Raw genomic sequence first — 21,787 nt, forward strand, 5'->3', positions numbered from 1 at the left:
ATCAATTGCACACGCAAGTCTTTGTACTCACATATTTGCTAACATGCGCCACCTTTTGTTGTTAGCACGTATTACACTTATGCAATTTTAGTTTTTATTGGAATTTTCCACATCTGTTTGCACACCTGGTGAGTACACAAATGGGTTAAATATGCTATAAGGGGGGTCTGAGGCATTCTGCACAACTGCATCAATATGCCGACCTAGTTGATGCACAAATGATAACACATGATAAACTGCATGCTTATTTCTGCAAAAGCGAAGCGTGAAGCCGCAATACACCCCAAAGTTGTTTGTTACATCAATTCTTTTTCGCTTTGTGACGAAAGTAAACATGTAACACAAAGATGTTCAAGCCTATATCCTTTATTCCTTTTTAAGTTACATAAACAATCTGCTTAAAATGAAAAATGCATTAAGATTGTGAAGCAGTTTGTTGACAGCATTGTAGTGCAAAGATGTCTTTGCCCCTATTTTCTTTCTTTAAAAAAACGCTCACTCCCATCAAATATTTTTACGTCATAATTTAGATCTAAAAACAACACTGTGCTTTCCAAAAATATAGACAATATCTGTTTAAGGTCTTATTTTACAATACATTCAAAAATGCAATCGGAAACATGCCTTAAAATGAACAATTATTGACAGATTTCACAAAAACAGCATCATACAGAAATTTTTATCCGAGCCTGAGACACAAACTGTTAAAAAGCGCTGTTGCAGTATGCACCGTAAATATACAATGAAATTCCAACATAGAAACATTTAATTTTGTTTTTTATCTATATAGACAAGCTGGTGTCTCATCCTTAAGACACTTGGTGTCAAACTAGCAACGTTTGATCTCAAGTCATGCCGAAGAATGTCCACAATACTGACCATTAGAATATGTTATTATTAGGTTGTTTAAACTTCTACAGTGACAGCCGGTCCGTTGCTGTTGCCCTCAGTGGAGGTTATCTCACTGGCTCCCTCTGCTGGTGATGGTGAATCGCTGGGGTTTTCTGTAACCGCAGCAGGAGTGTCTTCCTTCTCAGCGCTCTCTTTGGCATCGCTTTCCTCCTCCTTCTGGTCTGTTTTGGTACTGGCTGGTTCAGAGAGGAGTGCTGTGGTCTCGTTGATGATTTGCACACTGTCGGAAGCTGGGGACTTTACACCCCCGTTCTGCATAGAAAAGGCGCCCTCTAGTGCCTCGTAGAGGAACTGATACTCCTCCTGTGGAAAGCGTTGAGAAGGATTTTAACATTGCAAAAAACATTTAAAAAGATTTAGAGTTTTAAGACCAACGGAGAACTCACATATGTCTGGATCATTCCCTGTCTCTCCCTGCGCACGTTTTTGACCGCCTGTAAAACATCCACCAACTTCTCCGTAGATGCGCTGTCGAAGATATTCCACAACGCGCAGAAGATTCCAGTACGGGACGATCCATTTCTGGTTCGAGGTAGTTCATTAAAAGTGTTAAAAATCAATTAAAGAGCCAACGGATGTTAGTACATGTATGTATCTGGACTCACTGGCAGTGCACCACGATGGGAATGTTCCGGTTCATTTTGCTGTTATCATAACCACCGTCCACTCTGATCTGCCTCAACATCTCCATCAATTCCTGAGCGTTATCTGGAAGCACACGGTTTCTCCACCGGAGGAACTGATACTGGTCCACTTCAAGCACCTCTTTTTTCTGGTAAAATAAAAGATCGGTTTTAGGTTTCAAATAAGTTATAAAAGTGTGATAAACGCCAAAAGCCCAATTACTTCTTATTACGCCATGTTGAAGAGAAAACATCAAGGGTACCTTTGTGGACTGGATTTCCAGATGCCGTTTAATGTACGCTGGGAAACTTTCTGTCTTTTTCACCTCGATTTCCATCTCTCCGAACACTTTCTTTTCATCTCCCCAGTACTGAGAGCAATAATCCTGGAGAAATATGGAGTTGCCATGAAACGTAACGCATTTCTGTCAATATCCATTTTTTCCATATATTTTGGGAAGTTGTACCTCATCATTTTCCTTGCAATCGGTAAGCATGACTATTGTTTTAGTTTGTTGTTGATACAGTATCCGCAGGAACTCTGCTCTTGTGTCGGGCATAGGTCCCTGTGCTGCGATCAGACTCTTCGCACACCAGAAACCCTGTTTAGAAAGCAACAAAAGAAAGAAGTAATGTAGTGTGATTTTGATCATTAATAAAAACTTGCTTATAGACAATCTATTACAAACCACAACAAAAAAAGCTGGATTGAAACAACCCTTGTTGGCTAATAGTATGTTGCACATCAACAATAAATGTAATAAGTCATTGCTGTACATTAATAAATGAAGCATTGATGTATTCATTTGATTCCTCCTCTTCCTCTGATGAAGAATACTCGTCTTCATCCTCTTGGTCACTGGTCTGGTTGGGCTCCAACTCCAGTCTAAACAGGACTCTGTTATAATCGTCTGCAACAGAAACATTCACATATTGTTTTTTAGTTATTTGCGATCCTGGTGCGAATTTGGATACAGTCTTTAGCATTAGCCACATTTTTATATATAAGGAGTTAATTAGCAAAATTAGCAATCATTTTTGTTTATTGTTTTTTATTGCTTTTTTTATTGTAAAATTGTGTCTTTTTTAATGTTATTACTCAATCGAAAGAACCCTACTGCATGGATATTAATTGGAATGCACAATAAAAAAGCATGATACTTGAAAGTGTAAAAAACCAAATCTGTTTTTGCACATGAACCCCTATATGAAGCTGATGGTGGTCACTCACATGGGACAACAGATGAGTGACGATTTTTGTTCTTGTTCTCCTCGCTGGTACCCGTTTTAACTGTTCTCCAGTTTTTAAACTTAGGGAGTTTCTTTAGGAGAGAAAAGGAAAGAAATGATAAATCACAAAGAGTCTGAATGCGGTGTAATGATGTGGATGATATATTTTCTTCATCATCATCCAAACAGATGACAAACCTGGAACTCCAATTCGAGCAAGCTGGGGTCAGTTCCATCTGTCTGTCTGAGACCGTTGAGCTGCGAGTGGAGTTCAGACAGCGGGATTTCTGTTTCTCCGAACTGGTTATGTTCTATCAGAGCTTGGTGGATCAATATGTATTGGGCCTATATAAAATATGAACACAAACACATCCACACGTACATGAACAACATGAAATATTCTGTCCCGTTAATATGCTGCTGGATTGTGAAATAAAGGGTGCTAAACTAAATGAACTATTTTGATATTTAGCAACAAAACAATTGTCCATATTGTCAGATTCTCCAAAATTTATAAATATATATAAATATTGTACAGTAAAATGTAAATATAATACACAGAATTCTAATATAAACAACAAATGTTTTGCCAAATTTTAGGCTGCTGTGACACGTTTTCAGATTTAGCAACAAAACAATCGTCCATATTGCTAAATTTGACAAATTAAGTTTTTATTTGCAAGCATAACTAAACGCAGATGGCTCAGCTTTTAAACGTCATTATTCATGTTTTTATTGTGTTTTGTTGTGTATTGTTTTGTTATTATTACTTGATCAAAACAACCCAACTGCAGTTGAATTGATGTTTATTGGAATCCAAAATAAAAAAACTGGTTAAATGTAAATGAGTTATTAGGGATTTTGCAAAAATAGATAAGTTAGATTTATCATCTTATTAATTTACAAATATTTCTATACATTTACATTTTATATCTAATAAAAAATAAGAAACATTCGTCAATCAAATATATCTGGACAAAATTGAACATCGTTTTGTCGTGCAATCTGACAAAATAAAATGATTTTTGTGTTCCTGACTGTGTTTTGTGTAACCTCATACTCAATATGACAAATAATCAATTTTGAGTTCAAGATCTGCTTCTTTTCATTGGTCTCACCTCCACTTGAACCATGAGACAGCGCTGGCGACGCAGTTTGGCTACATATCCATAAATGTCCATTCTGCCCTCCGCCTCAAGACTTTCAATCATGGCATCAATGCAAATGTACGTTCCTGTGCGTCCGACCCCAGCGCTACGTAGAAAAACACCACATTAATATGAATCTACATCATCTTGTGTGTTATATAGGTAATGGGAGGTGCTATAACTAAGAATAACCAGTAGAGGTCAGTGGTGGTATGTTTTGTTTAAGGCACTGTTAGAGAGAGTTTGTGTCATTGTATGTAAAAAAAATCCTCCTTCACCTCATATTATTTACGATCTTTAGAGAGATAGTTGTGTGTTTACCTGCAGTGAACCACGACAGGACCACTGAAGAAGTTCTTGAAGGAGTTGACTCTTCTCCTGAGCTTCAGAAGCAGACTGGGGTCTCCAGGTACTCCGTGATCCGGCCAGCTGATGAACTGAATCTGAGTGACTTCTCTTTCAGAGGCTTTCTCTCGTTTCTGTAAACACACACGCACATTAAAAGTGTTTCTGAGCTTTAATGAAATATTAATATAACGCACATAGAATAAATAAAGTTCCTCCTACATTGGATAAGAGCAGGTGGCGAATGATGTAATCGGGGCAGTGTTCCTCAGATCTTATTTTCACAACAAAGTCTTCGTATATTTCAGTTTCTCTTTCTAAATACGGCCAGTACTGAGCACATTTGCTCTGAAAGGTGAAAAAAAAGCAACAACCATTCATTCACAGCGAGGCTCATGTTGATCAGTCAGAAAAGACGTAGACGTACCTTATTTCCTTCCTCACAACGGGTAACCATGACGATGATGGATGACTTCTGCTCCCAGATCATCCTCCAGAAATCATCAATTGTCTCATCCTTGGGTCCTGGAAAATAAGTTCAACCATGAAAAAATGAAATATAATTAAACATTTATATTCCACTTATTGAAGTAGCAACATTCTGTTTTATAACTATGGTATGAGTGTATGTGTATATATATATATATATATACCTTGGGCTGCAATGTATTTCTTTGGCTCTTTGTATCCCTGAATGGAGGAAACATTTAAATTTGACAACTCATAAAATTGATGTAATTCATAAATTAATGCTAATATAAAAATCTGTACCTCGATAAAGCTGGCATTGATGTAGTCATTGTGGGCATCACTCGAGAGCGAAACGCGATTATAATCATCTGCCAAAATGAGAACCAACACAGATATTCATAAACCGTTGCATAAATAAAAAAAACATTATTAAAGTGATTCGGATTTCGTACATGGCAAAATGTCCACATAGCGATTCTTGGACTGGTTGTCCTGCTTCTTCGCCTCTTTAACGGTGTAATTCGAGAAAATTCGGGGAATGCTCTAAAAAGAAGACAATAAAACTAGTGAATACATTTGAAGGCAACCACACTTTTATAATGGGAGCCGATACTACATATTGCATCTTGTAAAAAGTGATATGAAATCACCTGAAACTCATCCATGAAAAGACGTCCCTCATCAGCAATCTTCTTTTTATAGACATCAACTAAATTCTCTGCTACGATGGGGTCGACATTACGGAGCGGTTCTGGAGGAAAAGTAGAAAATTTAATCTAGCGTCTTTTAACAAACACCGAATCGACAACGTGAGACGCCGTTCGATCACTTACGTGTAAGAGGAATTACGTCATCATCTTCGTCATTCCTGTGGTGAGAAATCCCAGCAGAAAAGTTTATTAGGGTTTTTGTGAACTCTCAGCTTACTTATTTGTGTTATATGTGAAACTGTGACACAGACCGCTTTCGCTTGAGGATGAAGATTTTGTACAGCACAAATAGAAGCGCAATTGACGTCATGATAATGAGGAAAGTCAGAAATCCAATAACAGCCTTATCGTTATCTGAAAAAAGTAACAAGGAACTTCAAATCGTCAACAATGGTAAATTGTTAGGTTACGCCGAGGAAATGTTCAATGTAAATAGGATAAAAGTTGTTCTTACACTTAGTAGTTGCTTTGGCTTCTAATATGAGAGATGTATTTCCTTGCTGATTTGTGGCTGAAACCTAAATTGAATAAATACATACAGTGAATGCACATATAGAATAAAAACAGAAGCTTTACTTAGTTTTCCTTAAAAGAAAGTCTGACACGTGTGACCCTTTGGCTCGAATGATTATTATTGAAAAACATTGATAAATAAGATGACACATAAATACCTCAATGTTATAGGTGGTTAGGTAGTAAAGGTCGTTAAATATGAATGAACATTGTTCATTAGTTTTTGGCTTTATATCAGTTTGTCCCTCGTATCCCAGTTTGGCTGTATAATGTCCCTTTTCTCCATTCCAGTCTTTCCCTTTGATATCATTGCATTTGACTTTAATTGAATTATGGGATGGCTCAACTTCTGTTTTAATTTCCCCGTTAAACTCGGGTTCTATTGAAAGAGAAGACAAACAACATATGAACCCTGTGTGTTCAGCAACAGGTAACGCATAAGGTGCTGTTTTTGAGGTATATAATGAAAAATCCCATATATAAATAAATGTGCTTCATTATTCCTCTTCAAAAGCAAGATTCTTTAAACATGAGAGTTTCCTAATGATCATCATTTTATTCATCTGTAGAATTTAAAGATACTTACTGTCGGCAAACGTTTTTTCTGTTCCAGTAAAGATTATGTAGTGACGGGTGTCATTTTTGTCGCTGATGTTTCTGGTGTCGACTTTGGCTCTTATTTCACATGTATATTTAGTAAATGCTTTTAATTGGTGAAAACTGCAGGCTGTGCCATCGTTTTGTGTACAACTTGTCCCTTAAATAAAAAACATACCTGTATGTGACATACATCTACAGTAACACTACTAACAGAATGAAAGTCAGTTTATTTATTATACAGCAACATGCTAAATTAAAAGAGAGCAGACTTACAGCTCTCATCTTTACTACGGCATCTGGCTTCATAATAGTCAAATTTAATCCCTGGACAGTTCTTATTATTTAGTGATTTCCATGACATGACGAAGGACTTGCTTGTAATATCCTGAAATGGCTTGAATTTATCATTTTGCCAATCTGTAAGATAGAAAACTTAAGTCACAAACACAACATCAATTCTCATTTTAAAGATTTTGCGGTACAAGGAACATATTAATTTATGGTGGCAAATGTTAAAATGTTGTTTTTATGCCATTTTTCTTTCAAGGTCATTGTATTGGCTTTATAAATTAGTCTTCCTCAAGTTTCTTACAACAAAATAACCACAGGTTTATTACATTTAACCAGCATTAATGTTATATCTTGCAGTTATATGAATACTTTGTCAACCTCTTTAAATGAACTTGCTTATGAACAATGTTTAGTTACAATTTGAAAAACCCTTAAAATTGATTGTGACATAAAACTACTTTGTATTAAAGGTATAAAACAAAACCTTTCATGAAATAAAAACATTAAGCAGTTAAATGGTTTGTTAAAACATAATACACTTTCACAGAATCTAAATGAAGCATAATAACACAGAGTTGCATTTTTCTTATCAACTTACCACATGTTATGTTAACATGAATCTTTTCACTCTTGATGGTTATAGTCTTATAAGAGTATTCTCCTTTGCATTCATACGTTTTGTTGGGTAAAAAGGACACATCCTGATCTAAATTAAAATTATGACTCCAAGCTGACAAAAAATAACATCCATTATCAGCTTAACTGTCATAAATGTGAATATGTATGTGACGTACAAATATTTATTAGACATTTAAAGTGTCAATGCTTCACATTTGTGATACTTACCATCTCCGGTGCATTTGACTTGCATGTGTGTGTCATTACAGTCATGTGGTTTATTACGCCATATAAACCGAGTGGGGATTGTTTTATTATAGGTTATTTTAGGTTTGTCTGAAACAAAGTTGATGAAGTTGATTAAAATACAGGAAAAATGGCCTAATTCAGATCAGACACACAAAACTGAGACAACATCAGGACTGACAAAGGCCTTGGAAAAACTGAATGGGTGAATTAAATATGGACTGAAACATCAACTTTTATAGTATTGATCAGGATAAAACGCTTTAATTCCCAGAATGCAACTGTATTTAGAAAATTATCCTTCCTGTTATTCCAATTACATATCCTGTTAAATTTAAACTTTAACTCCTAAATTAAAAGACTATAGAAAAATCCATTATACTGTATAATGACACATATAAATCAGCAGTGGGGGTGATGTCCCCCACTTACAAGGTTGATGTAAATGGACCTCAAACTTTGTTTTGTGTTGCTCTGAATGACAAAGGTGTGCAGAATACTGAGAAACATCAACGTCAAAGAAAGCGAATACCACACCAAGACTAAATACTGTATACTTGACAATCCATCTATGTTCTATGCACCTCTGTGATTGATCAGCAGTAAACTTGAACCATTAAATAACAAATATTTGAAAAGTTAAAGCTGTTTATTTTAATAAATACCAACCTGGGGGTAACATGGCCATCATTGTGTAGTTACATGTCTCAAGTGTAACGTTTAACGGCACAGTTTTACATGCTTTCTCATTTATTATTTCAACACACTTTTTCAAATTCCACTTTCCATCTTTATAACAGGCCTGTGTATCACTCTGGTATTTCACAGAGAGAGAGAGACCTTTCTCATCTATAGAAGAGAATGAGAGACAATACATACAGAACATAATAAAACATTACAGTCTTTATAGTATAAAAATCTTTATATTCACAAGTTTACAAATGTCTTGAATTATCCTGAATTAACCTTCTTCTCAATAACAGTTCAGGTTAAGGTTCAGGGTTCATTTATGATTAACAGTAATTCATGTTTCTTCATAAAACATGAACTAATATTTATTCACATGATATAACATTACATTACACGATTAATAAATGCTATAAAAGCACTTGCTTTAACAAATGTCAACAAATTGGTCCTTATTGTAAAGTGTCACAATTCTTCTGACCTGCTGTTAAATAAAGTTTGATTTCACTCCAGACTGACAAACGCATGAAATACAATGAATGTCAGACCGTGCAGAAGAAAGTTCTGGTTAAGCAGGTGACAAACACTGATAACATTTTCATTCATCCACCTCCAGCAAAACAAGATGAATTAAATCATTAAATCTTACCGGTATGAGTGTCAAAAGTGTAGATTCCAGGGACTTTACAGTTTTTTACTTCAATGGTGTATCGAGTGCACGGTTTTAACTGATCAAACGGTATTGTGAGGCTTTCCTTTATGCCTTCTTTGGTTGTGATCCCAGTCCCATTAGTTTCTCTTATCTGGACAGTGTATGTCGCATTAGCAGAGCCATTGAAAATCATCACCTCTAAGCCTTTCGAAGTCATCGAAGCATTGAAATTGCCTTTATAGGAGACAAACAAACATTATCACATTTCTAAACAGAAGCAAATGTTTTTTTTGCAAAAATAATGTACGAGCTATATAAACATGCTTCTCCTCCAGTTTGCTGTAAACTCATGTTTGGATCATCACTGTTAGCTGACTTGAACATAAGGATACTCACATTTGCTTTGTGCATCAGGGCCTAAGGAAAGCAAAAGTTTAAAAGTCAATCCCAAGTTATGTGATTTTGATACAACAGATCATTTGATAAAGAAAACAGATCACTTGTAAAGAAGAGTGAATATGCAGAGTATTCAGACTCGAGGGTGAGATGTTGCCCATGCTGGCGTGTTTGTTGAATGCGGGTATACCTGTGCTGGAGGTGGATGTGGGTGAGACAGTGGTGGTGTTTGTAAGTGAGGTGGTTTTGTTCTCTGCAAAGAGGAAGTCTATTTTACTTTATGCATTGCATTAACTGCAAAGTGTGTTAATACATTGCATTACAGTCTGATGAGATTATTATTATTATTAGACAAAAATAACAACAACCAAAATAAGCGTGTTTGATCATATTTCCATATCAGTAGAAAGCCATAACCCGCAAAGCTTGTTCAAGTTGACATTATATCAAACTCAAGATATTTTGTTTCCTGTCCATTATCCCATTTTCCCGTTTCTGTTTCATGTGATACATCTTTTTTTCAAAATAGTTTGTGTCTTAACATTACACAGTACATATTCCACACCTACCTGTCTTTCCTGGTTCAGAGGTAAGTGGGGAAGTGAGTGCGGGTAAGTGGCCTGTTACAACAGTAAAGAACCCGATGATCGTCTGATACTGGAAACCATTTTATATACTGAAATACTCAAATTCAGACAAAGTCCTACAGTATCACACTGTTACCTGTCGTAGATGTGTTATGTTGAAGTGAGGAGGTGAGTGGGGGTGAGGATGTTTGGATTTTATCTGTACTGTTAGAAGTACCTTCTGTACCTTCTGCCAAATAAATAAATGTTAGAGAATACTTTGTGATTTTGAAAGATCACATTGTGCATTATCAAAAAACACTGAACTGAATGGTGTTCCCTCAACACTAAGATGTACTACAGCAGCTTTACCTGATGAAAGAAGAAGTGCACTTCATAGAAAGTAACTTTACCTTTCTCTTTGGTTGGTGAGGTCAGAGGAGAAGTGAATGCGGGTGAGGGGCCTGTTACCATGGTGAAAGATACCTGATGATCATCTGATGCTGTGTATCATTTTCTATAATGCTCACACATATATCACACTGTTACCTGCAGTAGCTGTGCTGTCATGTTGAAGTGAGGGGGTGGGTGGGGGTGAGGATGAGGATGTTTGGTTTGTATCTTTACTGTTAAAAGCGTTTCCTTCTGCCAAATAAATAAATGTGAGAGAATACTTTGTGCTTTTGAAAGATCACATTGTGCATAATCAATAAACACTGAACTGAATATTGTTTTATCATGATGTCATCTCACTCCATTTCAGCATTCTTATGGACACCAAGATACCAACATAGGGTACCAAAAGATACTAGATGTTTAAATCAGGAATCGAACACTTCACTCAACACTAAAATGTACTACAGCAGCTTTACCTGATGAAAGGAGAAGTGCACTTCATAGAAAGTAACTTTACCTTTCTCTTTGGTTGGTGAGGTCAGAGGAGAAGTGAATGCGGGTGAGGGGCCTGTTACTATGGTAAAAGATACCTGATGATCATCTGATGCTGTGTATCATTTTCTATAATGCTCACACATATATCACACTGTTACCTGCAGTAGCTGTGCTGTCATGTTGAAGTGAGGGGGTGGGTGGGGGTGAGGGTGAGGATGAGGATGTTTTGTTTGTATCTTTACTTTCAGAAAGGCTTCCTCCTGCTAAATAAATAAATGTTAGAGAATACTTTGTGCTTTTGAAAGATCACATTGTGCATTATCGAATGAGGGGTTGAGTGGGGGTGAGGATGTTTGGATTGTCTGATCTGGTTCTATATTTCCTACGTGTAAATGATAATGGTTACGTGATGAAATAAACCGCTTCTCTTGCTCACTTTGTCTCAAACAGCTCAAATAATTTTCTGTGAACTAAAAACATGTTTATGCTGTCTTGAGCATTATTTTGTGCTAATAATATGTATATCAAATTTGCACACAGAAATGACAGGAAAAGCACATAAATAGCACGGATTAGCAAAGGAACACGTTTTTTGGGGCGTTAGGTTTGCACTCGTCGCTGTACTGCTATTTGTGGCTTTTTCTTAGTAAATCACGTCGCGTGATTCATTGAAATACTCTCCTACAATAAAGTTTAAGTCTGAAGAGGAAACACCTACAAATGCATAGGCAGTAAAGCCAGTCGCAGCCGCCTTAGCACAAATCTTCACTGCATGTCTTCAGTACATACAGACAGTAGTTTTTTATGCCAAACAAGTAAAGAAACTGTTAGTAGACCTGCACTCGTGTAAAATGTGTAACAATAGTGCACAATATACTGTTTTAATATGAAGGAATTGTCCGTATTCCTTTTTTACAGTTGTTTTACCTGTATTTTACATTTTGCACTGCATTAAATTACATTTATAAAATGTAAAATAAAGTAAAATGTACTGGTCATTTTCTGCGTTTTTACAGTGTGGCACGATGTCTTTTATTCTTGCTTTACATAAATTGTAAAATGAGGGGAAAAGGATTGTAGCAAAAGATTATGAAAAGATGAAGGTCAGAGTGTGGAGAGATGATGAGTGAGAGAAGAGAAATGCAGGAGTGTGAGGTTTATGAGATGATGATGATGATGATGTCAGGTTTACCTCCTGGGGTGTCTGGAGGATCTGGTGCAGTGGAAGATGTGCTGGTGACAATGTCTATAATTATAGGTTTTAGCTCAGTTGGTACCATGAGATGACATTAAAGCACATCACATATACAAACATGGCCACGATGTATAACTACACTACAGGAGCTGTTTAGAAACAACATCCGAAATGAAATAACATCAAATCTGGTAAACATTTATTAGCCAAATGAACACTAAACACTTATTGTAAATCATGCATCCTGTAAACATTAAATATCAAGCAGAGCTATATAGACACATACCGTTTTGCCCATGACCTGTGGAAGGAAAGAGGTACATTATTAATTCATTTTGAATGAAACCTTTTACTGTTATACAAATTATAGTAAAATGACCAAACTTGAAGTTATTTCTATGACTTTAACAGAAAAACAAGCTAACATTTGTCACGTCAGTTATTATTCAATGAAAATGTTTATTTTAAACTCTGTTCATTGCTTTAATCCATTTGTCAGAGCTCTACCTTATATAAAACAGCATTAGGTCCTTATTTTAGAGCTCGGTTGTAACATTTTTCAAATTCAGCCCATATCAGTTTATTCATTTAGAAAATTGTTGCATTATATCTTTCAACAATTTTGGCAACAATCTTTTCAACAGACGTTTGTGAAATTTACAAAACTTTAACTGAGACAACTGAAAGATTTTGAGGCAACAAGGTAAAAGAAAATATTCGAGGACAAAAATTTTGAACAGTATGTAAAACGAAAATGTGTGTAAGTCATGGCAATACATGTTATTTTACGTCCCACTAATTTAAAGGGATCAAGGAAGACTTGTATGCCTCAATACATTGTTATAGCCTTACACTACTATCATGTGTCGTTATAAACAAATCAAATATTTACATTTCTTTAAAAAAAACATAAAACCTAAGGAGGCCACCATTTTTGTTTTCGATGACATTGGTTGCATGCACAGGCGCAGACACACTAATGGACTCTACGCATGCGTGACCTTCTCGTCTCAAATGAACATTCTTAGGTAGTTTCCGGTTGGTACGATTTAAAGTCCCAGTGAAAAAAAAAGACAATTCTTATTTTTCATGAAACATTGCAGCGTTTATAGTAAATAGCTTATCAATGTGGGTCATCTTCTTTTTATAATTCATGTACCCTCATAATCTTCAGTTAAAATCTGAAATGACGTAAATTTGACGGCTTTGCTACTTCTATATACCACTGCCGTGTGCCGCAATGTAAAGCATCTGCTAAATTTTACAATTTTCTAATTTTAAGTCTCCCCAACTGGAAATTGCCTAGGGAAGTCACGCATGAATAGAAACCATTAGTTCCTCTGTAGATACTGAAGGGTGCTTTAATGTAACAAAAAAGAATGCTTAAATAATAAAGAAAAAAAATTATGTCTCTGTTTGGTGTATTTTCATACATTGTAATCTTGTCTGTCAGAAACAAAACAAACATATTAATAACCAAAAATCATAGCCAATTTTATGATATGCAAGATATTTTCTTGCCATTATAAAATGCATTTTGTCCACATTTTGATGTTGATGCTGTCTCTCTCAGTCAATAGCTGAGGTACATTTACTTGTGATCTTAAACAGAAAAGAATAGTCAAACCGCAAGCATCTTGTTACTGTGTTTATCAGTATACACAAAATGTATAAAGTATACGATAATGGTGGATGATAATGTCTTAAATACTCTTAATGGTCTTAAAGACGGTATTTTAAAGTGGTGATTTATGCTCGTGTTTAACTTGCACAGACACGCGTTCTTCTTTTGTAGCAGGCAGGCTTGTGTCAAGAGGACATACCGCCACCTACTGTCCCTGTGTATTTGATCTCATGTTTGACACCTAATATTTTACTGATATATATTTACATCTATGGAAAACATGTGTGCCGTAGCTTTAAGTGAACAGGTTTGGGTTGCAACCATTTGATGTCAAGTATTTTGACACAAAACAAAATGGCGGCCTCCGAGTAAAACATTTTTGTTTATGAATACTGTGACAGTTATTCTCTTTTTTAATTTCACATAAATGAAGTCAATGTCTTTGTTTGCCATTTGTATTTTTTATTTTTAACATATTTTACTTAATTTCTTAAGTCAAGTAATATTTGATAATATATTAAACTTTAATTGATGCTACTGTACAATTAATTTTTTTATTACCTGATTTTTTTAATTCATTTCGAATGAAATATATTATGCCAACGAATTTACAATGCATTTTAGGCAAAACACAACCTATAACATTTAAGAAATATATCAAGTCAACTATCAGGAAATGTGACCTTTGTTTAGCTTGCACTGTGCTTCACCATCTATAGGGAGATGAAAACGTAACCTTTAAAGCCAGTGCCGAAAAGCAACTTTCCACTTTTTAGCCAGTGCGGATGATATAAATGTACTCTGTAACAACTTAACAAGAATGTATTTGAAAAACAACTCAACTATAACCTACTGAAGAACTAAAGACAGAATATTTACTGAATGATATACGTCTTGTCAAACCATCATCTCGTATCAGGGAAGAGAGTCACTAGCAGTGGTGTGTATGTAGTGCGACTTGACTGCCATGGAAACGGCGAGCGCGCACAAACTATTTCAGTTTCTCAACCACAGCTTCCTGTAGCTTGACTAAACTCTTCCCCCTCCCCCAGACGAAGACACTTTGGTTTCTGTTCTGCTTGATATAATGTACTGTACGTACACTTGGCTTTTTGCAAATAGGCCTATATGCATCATTTAACTCCTACACCAGTGTATGGGGAAAAAAACACACTGTAACTGTGCGGGTGGGGTTTAAATAGCAAGACATGCGAATACCATCTAGCTGTACTGTCTATGAAAGCTGTAACAAATAGTATGAATAACGAATTTGGTCAAGTGAAGGCATGCAAACACGCACATTAACCACTGAATATAAGTGATGATTCTAACACTAACTTGACTAATTGTGGAAATCAAGTCTGCTATTTCACAAAGCTAAGAAGTACCTTTTAATAACTGGATTTTTTACCCTACGTCAGTGGCAGGATTTTTTTTTTCCCCGGATGTGGTTTGGCTTGATGCATGCATTATGCTGCCGCAGTTTTAGCAGGTCCACCCATTATGTAGAAAGCAATGAAAAAATGAGAATAATGACTAACTTGCCTTTCACATACATCAGGTAAATGTCATTTGGCAATTTTAGGGTGTAGCTTTGTATTGATATTACATTGAGATGACTTTATACACACAGTGTGTTTGACAACACACGTCATGCTTATCTTTCGATGTTGTTAGTGCTTTAAACTACATCAAGTTTGACTTGATCTTAATGTTAAGTCTGACCCAAATTTATTTAGACACCTCTCACATGATCAGTTTATTGGCTTTAGTTCCTCCTTGAAGAATATGACTACCTTTCAGTTGATATTTGATTTGTTTTGGTCATTCTTCTGTTAGGTTGGCTCACAACTGAATTAGGTTAAATAGCTGTCAGATATATCGATACTGGCAAACCAGGTTAACCAATAACCAAGCAATGCATTAGCATTTAAAGAAAAAAACACTTGGTCAGGTCAAAGTGTCTGAATAATTTGGTCCCAGTTTTATCAATTTTACAGCTAGTCCACTGTATGAATTGTTTGGGTGTGTCACAGTTTACTTTATTTTACTATCCTCTCTTACATAAATGAACTACACTACAACTAGTAAAACATTTCTAAAAAAATCATTTATCTGCTGTCTTAATCATTTTTGGTTTGACTGTATTTTGTGATTGTTAGCAATAGGGATGTAATGATGCGGTGGGTATGAAACGGTAGTAGCTTTCCTGTAGCTCGGTGGTAAGAGCATGGCATTAACAACGCAAATGTCATGTATTTGGTCCCAGGGGATTGCACACACTTAGAAATGAATGTATAGGATAATGAAATGTACGTCGTTTTGGATAAAAGCGTCTGCCAAATGCGTAAATGTAAATGTGAATGATTCACTCCGCTCACAATGCGATGCGATTCCTGATCTCACGATGCCATTTATTCACAGTTTATTTATAGAAAATGAGTTGAGACTAATTAGAAATAGATCAACTGCTCTTTTATTATTTCTGAAATGCTGCACATTTCTTTGTACAATAAAAACATATTTTATGCTCAATACCTGAACTAAACTGCAATTAATAAAAGTCCAAAATGTTATCCATTATTTTCACACCGACCCAAAGACAAAATCGTGCACCTCAGTTTGGCTGTTTTCGAGTTAAAAACACAGAGAAGTATTAACAAACAAAAACATTTGCTGGAGTGCTCTTTCGACAGCAAACTAGACTATTTAACAATGGATTAAATTAACATTTGTGCTTAAACACTGCTATGTTTTTAACATATTTGACAATTGAACCGCAATCTTTTCAGTAATTCTTTGTCTAATTATGAGGTGTTAAAACTGTGCTTCTCTTCACACGCCACAGCAACCACACACAGACAAAAATAAAGCAAGTGGCGCATATGGTCAATGCAATGTAACAGACCTAGTTTTGTATCACATGTGGGATCCTTAATACACGTTTTGTATTAAACAACACTATGAAGGAACATCACAACTGTTATTATTTTATGGAAGAGGGAAGAGGAAATGCTAAACCTGGTTTCACATATTAAAAATATTATTTTTATAGGCCTGTCAAACGATTATCCATTATAAAAGTTTGTGTTTACATGATATATGTCTGTGAGCTGTGCATATTGCTTTTTTTATATTTATAAACGCATACACACACATGTATACATATTCAGGAGATATTTACATAAATAGCGTAAACATTACGTAGTTATTTGTATTCAAATATGTATACATTTTTATAAATAATAAATACAAAATATATATGCACAGTACACAGACATATATCATATTATTTGGATGATATTCAATGTGATGAATCATTTGATCGCCTTATTCCAAGAACATGTGACTTCCAAAGTGTGACGTAACAGGGTATTCAATGGATAAAAAAGTATATGGGGCGGGGCATGTTATTAGCCACTGGGATTTGAATGGATGTCTTATTCCTAAATGCTAAAACAGTCAATACATATTCAGCTAATACTACCACTAAGCATTACTAAAAACCCACAAGGCCTGAGAACTAGTTATTACAATGTTTTATCTGTTTAATGTACATTATAAAAGTAATTGAAGCTTATTATTAATGTAATGGCGATGTGAAGAAGTTTTTTTTCTTTAAAATTACTTTCGCTGTCATATAATAATTGCTATTATCCTCATTTATTTAGGTCAGTAATAATAATAAGTGTCCTAAATAAAACCAGATAACTAAATTAGGACACCAAAACCCAATTGACTACAAATGAAACACAAATCGCAAGTTTCTTTTTTCCAAATCATACCTTTAAAGTCTCAACTGCAAATGTGCTAAGTACAGAAAGTGTGTAAATTTAGACTTTATCCACATACATACTTGTCGTGGCTTAAAAGCAATGCCTCTCAGACCTGAATCTACGATGAAGCGCCAATACCTCATGTACCTTCTCTTTTTTTGTGATTTGCATTTACAGTCACAGAAATCATCATCCGATCTGGACCCACAGCACTTAAAATACACATCTCTTTTTTAAGCTCGTCTTCCTCTCACAGCATTAGATATTCAGTAACTCTCGCGAGCAGAGCGTTTTAGCCGGGAAATTTCCAAGGCAGGAACCAGCTCGAAATGGAACAAGGAAGTGGTCAAAGGCCTGTTTAGCAAGGCGTTATGTTTGAGAGCATCAAGCAAGAAGTGTTGTGTGACGCCCAAAAAGAAAGCTGATTATACGTATTTATTCAAGTATTAACATTTAAAAGATTGAAAAAATATGACAAGAATATAGTTTTACTTTAATAATAAGGTACGCATATAAGATGACGATTATAACCAAGAAAGGTTTGTATGGCATGAAAGAACCATTCAAGTTTAAAGAACCAGAAACCAAACACCGTATAACGCAACATCAATAACATTTTCTTCTCCAGAGACCCACACTGACCAACACACAACCAAAAAAGTTTGCTGAAATGCTTCAAAGAACGTTTGCTTGTAGAACATTGCACATTCATTTTCAAAAACAACAAATAAGATGTAAACAGCATCCGTCAAAAGAAAGTTTTCTGAGCTCAGAAAGATTGACAGCTCAAGCACCGAGCATCAGTCAGTCAAGAACAACTTCAAGACGGTCTTCAGGGGACACGCCCAAACATCAACCATCTCTCTGACAGCCTTCAAGCAGGTTACATTCAGAACGGATGTCCATCATTACTCACAAGAGGAAAATGAAACCCTAAACCCTTTATATAGTATTCTTTGATTATATTGATATATATTGGTCAACACCGCAATCATTTACAAAACTACAACTTCACTCTTTGACTAAAGATTCATCTTTCCTAATCCATCAAATTGTGTTTTTGTGAGATACAAATGAAAAGTCATGAACATATTGTCAAAATGTCTGTTTGGTATTTATACACTTAGATGTCATTCCATGTTGCAGTTCAGTTTATCCATTCCTTTGGATTTGGACAGAAATATGTACATTTGCACGTTGTAAAGAATTACAGTGATCGTGATGCAAACAAAAATTCCAGATGTGACTACAAAACAACTGTTATATGAAAACAACAATTCAACTAAAAGTCGTAATGAGAAACAATCGCATTAGTAACAACCTCTGCTAAATTTTAAAGAAATCGTGATGAACGAATCATACAAAGTCAACCATAAACCATTTAGCCAAACCAAAAACTTGCTATGATGTATAATAATTGATATACTTACACAGAGCCACACATAGGACCAAAATCAAAGGACCTAGTCCGAAAAATCTCGCCATATCCAAGGTTTGAAACGGCTCTAAGACACCATATGTCCTGTTTGAAACACACAGATCTGAATTAACCACCAGAACGTTTCAACGTTTGGTCTCCTTCTCATTTCTTTTTTATCTTACGTGTTCTAAGTCGTCTAATCAGTCGGTCCAGTTGTTGGGGTGTTTCCACCTAATAAAACCTTCAATCCGGTGTCTACAGGTCTAGAGAGAGAGCGGAGTCAGAGAGACACTCTCCTCCTCGACTCGGCGTTAAGGCCCTTTCTTAACAGGAAGTTGCATTTTCATCTACGACACACATCTCTTGCCTCGCACACTGTCATGGCCTTCGAATGGGGAAAATGATTTTTCACTTTTGCATTCACTGACAGCAAGAGTAGCAGTTTGTGAAAATGCATATTTTGAACCAGGTTTCAAGGCAATGTAGATAAAGCCCAACGGCACGTCAAAACATCACCAAAAGTTCAATTATGTTCTTTACTCACAAAAAATCTCACATTTGACTTTGATGCTTTGAATGGAGGACTTTTTTTGAAATCTAAAAGTAGGCCTATGTGAAAATTATGTGACATACTAAGAATTCAAACAGAATGAGTGAGAAATACCCGGATGATTGACTTTTAAGTTTGCATTGGATATACACTATTTTTCTATCCATGAGGCCATGGCGGCCGCCAAGTTGCCAAATTCACAAAGAATTATGGTAAAACTGTGCCGATTAACTCTTTTTATGTGCAAGTGATATGCATTTCTGTGGGGTTAAATTTTACTTGTTGAAGAACACATGCAATTGTATGAAATACACTGTAGAAAATCCAGTACAACCGTAATATTCCGGCAGCTGGGCGTAAAATAACAATTACCTTACATTTTTCCTGTTACTTTACCCCAAACCTAAATTTGCAGTTTATATCTGTAATTATTCCACATTTGTGAAAATTATATCAAATAAAAGTGTAAAAATTACAGTTTTTTAACAGTTTAGGTACAAACAGCATGCGCTTATACTGTACGCATCATTACTGATCATATAATACATGTTACCCTACTGCGCCAATAGTTTGCAAATTGCTGACTAGCAGGTGGATAGACTTGTTTTATCAATAATATTAAGAGGAACCTTTTTATTTTTAGTATATCAATGTTGAAGAGGTTGCTATGCTGTAGCAATGCCTAGTAATAGCATATGCAAATTGATTTGTATTCTGTTTTTTGTATAAGTGTATCAGATGTGCTGTATGGTGCAGAACAATTTTCTGAAAGGATAAATACATATATATCATATGTAGGGTTTATGGTAAACGTCACATGCAAAACCGGGAACAAAGATACAGTTAAGGGCTTTACTTAAAATGCATTTAAATGAGCCACCAAAAATGATCAACATGGATGTCTCATATACAGATTTATATAAAGATATGTTTTTTATTTAATTTTTCTTACTGACATTTGAACAATGCAAAAAACTGAAAACAACTTGTTTAATAGCTCAAGATTACTTTATTAATCTCTCTGTTAGTTCTTACTGCTGTTAACACTTTCTGCATCACGCAGATGTAACAAGATGGGTTTTCCGGTTCGGTCATGTGACATTTGACAAATGTCCTATTATGTATACAGTATTTAAATACAACATTTCTTAATTTGCATGTGAGCCCATTGTAACACACATTATAGTGTAGTCGTCATAATTTTAACAATTCATTGTTTAATCACTGTTAAGCCTTCAAAAATCATCCCGATTCATTTGTTTTTTATAACTTGGTAATGTTATCAATTATTCTAAAGTCTGAATAAAGTTTTAAGAAAGGGAAATGTTAATGTGTTAAATGCACAGACCTAACTTCAAAAACGAAATGAGTAATGCGCTTGATAGTGACATATATTCATGTGCAGTTACACTTATGTAGGCAACGCTGCAAGATACCACTTCCTTGCTTGATCTTATTCTCTCCTTTCTTTTTTTTTGGTTTCCCGCCTGTTTGAGGAAGTAGCACAGAGAGAAAGAGAGAAATAAAGAGGCGTGAGATTGAAAACTCGGAGATAAAAAGTCAGCCTTTGATCTGAATGAACATATAGATACCATAAAATGTTTACCGTAAAATCTCAATCCAAAAATATCTGTCCATCCAAAATCTAATGAGAATTTAACGTACCTTATAACATTATATGTAAATTCCTCTTACTTAGATCTGGTTTATTTGTTTTACGTTTTTTTTGGTGGGAGTTTTAACCATTTCTCTTACATTATCATATGTTATCCAAGCGCATGTTTAATAACACTGGCAAACTAAACAAGCTTAATGTTGTTTTAAAGCAATAAATGTAACCTTAGACATAAAACTGTATGGTGGGTCGCCTGCATCAACCACTTCCGTAGGCATCTTCACACAAACGCACACCCTTAAGAACACTCTTGCAGATCTGTGAATGCACCATCAGACGCATCAACTCCGCCCACTTAAACACATTGTTAGACCGATGACTAATTCTATAACTGTGGCAAAGATTAATTTAGCATTTAGCCATTGTGAACCTGCATGTTGGCCTACTTGTGTAAATGTATGAAACAATGTAATCGTAACACATTAGAGCAGCATTATGTTAAAGAGACAGTTCACCCAATAATGAAAATTCTGTCAACATTTACTCAACCTCATGTCATTTCAAACCTAAATTACTTTCTTCTGAAGAACACAAAAGAACAACGATACAGCAATTGTTTAGTTACCAACATTCTTCAAATATGTTTTATCCCATGATCATTTTATTATACTTCACAAGGTGCCCGTTTCTTAGGAGTTTGTGTGACGA

The 21,787-nt window shown here is 35.4% G+C and overlaps 1 protein-coding gene across 12 annotated transcripts; it reads right to left on the minus strand.

The window, feature by feature from the left end:
* Positions 1-346: 346 nt before the first annotated feature.
* ptprc (protein tyrosine phosphatase receptor type C) lies at positions 347-19,245 on the minus strand. Of its 12 annotated transcripts, none has more exons than XM_079471995.1 (38): positions 19,097-19,245; positions 18,925-19,016; positions 12,381-12,395; positions 12,092-12,145; positions 11,058-11,159; positions 10,922-10,978; positions 10,558-10,653; positions 10,422-10,472; positions 10,166-10,258; positions 10,012-10,062; positions 9,633-9,695; positions 9,443-9,463; positions 9,044-9,280; positions 8,377-8,556; positions 7,690-7,797; positions 7,442-7,573; positions 6,826-6,969; positions 6,539-6,709; positions 6,111-6,331; positions 5,894-5,957; positions 5,691-5,793; positions 5,563-5,597; positions 5,380-5,480; positions 5,182-5,272; positions 5,030-5,097; positions 4,912-4,948; positions 4,686-4,783; positions 4,481-4,606; positions 4,235-4,392; positions 3,884-4,019; positions 2,964-3,110; positions 2,767-2,857; positions 2,313-2,446; positions 2,003-2,137; positions 1,799-1,921; positions 1,518-1,684; positions 1,299-1,434; positions 347-1,215 (listed from the first exon to the last, which is right to left on the minus strand). In XM_079471995.1, exons 2-38 carry the CDS (start codon positions 18,977-18,979, stop codon positions 907-909), a joined length of 4,110 nt encoding a protein of 1,369 aa, XP_079328121.1. In that variant the 5' UTR covers positions 18,980-19,016; positions 19,097-19,245; the 3' UTR covers positions 347-906. The 12 variants fall into 12 exon arrangements, with proteins under 12 accessions (XP_079328121.1, XP_079328122.1, XP_079328117.1 ...); XM_079471996.1 differs by having other exon boundaries at positions 10,922-10,972; positions 11,058-11,162; XM_079471991.1 differs by having other exon boundaries at positions 11,058-11,162.
* Positions 19,246-21,787: the final 2,542 nt, after the last annotated feature.

The sequence above is a fragment of the Barbatula barbatula genome (genome assembly GCF_947034865.1).
Source record: "Barbatula barbatula genome assembly, chromosome: 13".
Classification (NCBI taxonomy): Eukaryota; Metazoa; Chordata; class Actinopteri; order Cypriniformes; family Nemacheilidae; genus Barbatula; species Barbatula barbatula.

Coding starts and splice junctions, on each gene's coding strand:
- ptprc (XM_079471991.1), bottom strand. CDS start 18,979: ATGGCGAGATTTTTCGGACTAGGTCCTTTGATTTTGGTCCTATGTGTG. Junction 5,794..5,893: donor AGCCAAAGCAACTACTAAGT/GTAAGAACAACT, acceptor TACTTTTTTCAG/ATAACGATAAGGCTGTTATT. Junction 5,481..5,562: donor TGACGTAATTCCTCTTACAC/GTAAGTGATCGA, acceptor CTTTTCCTCCAG/AACCGCTCCGTAATGTCGAC.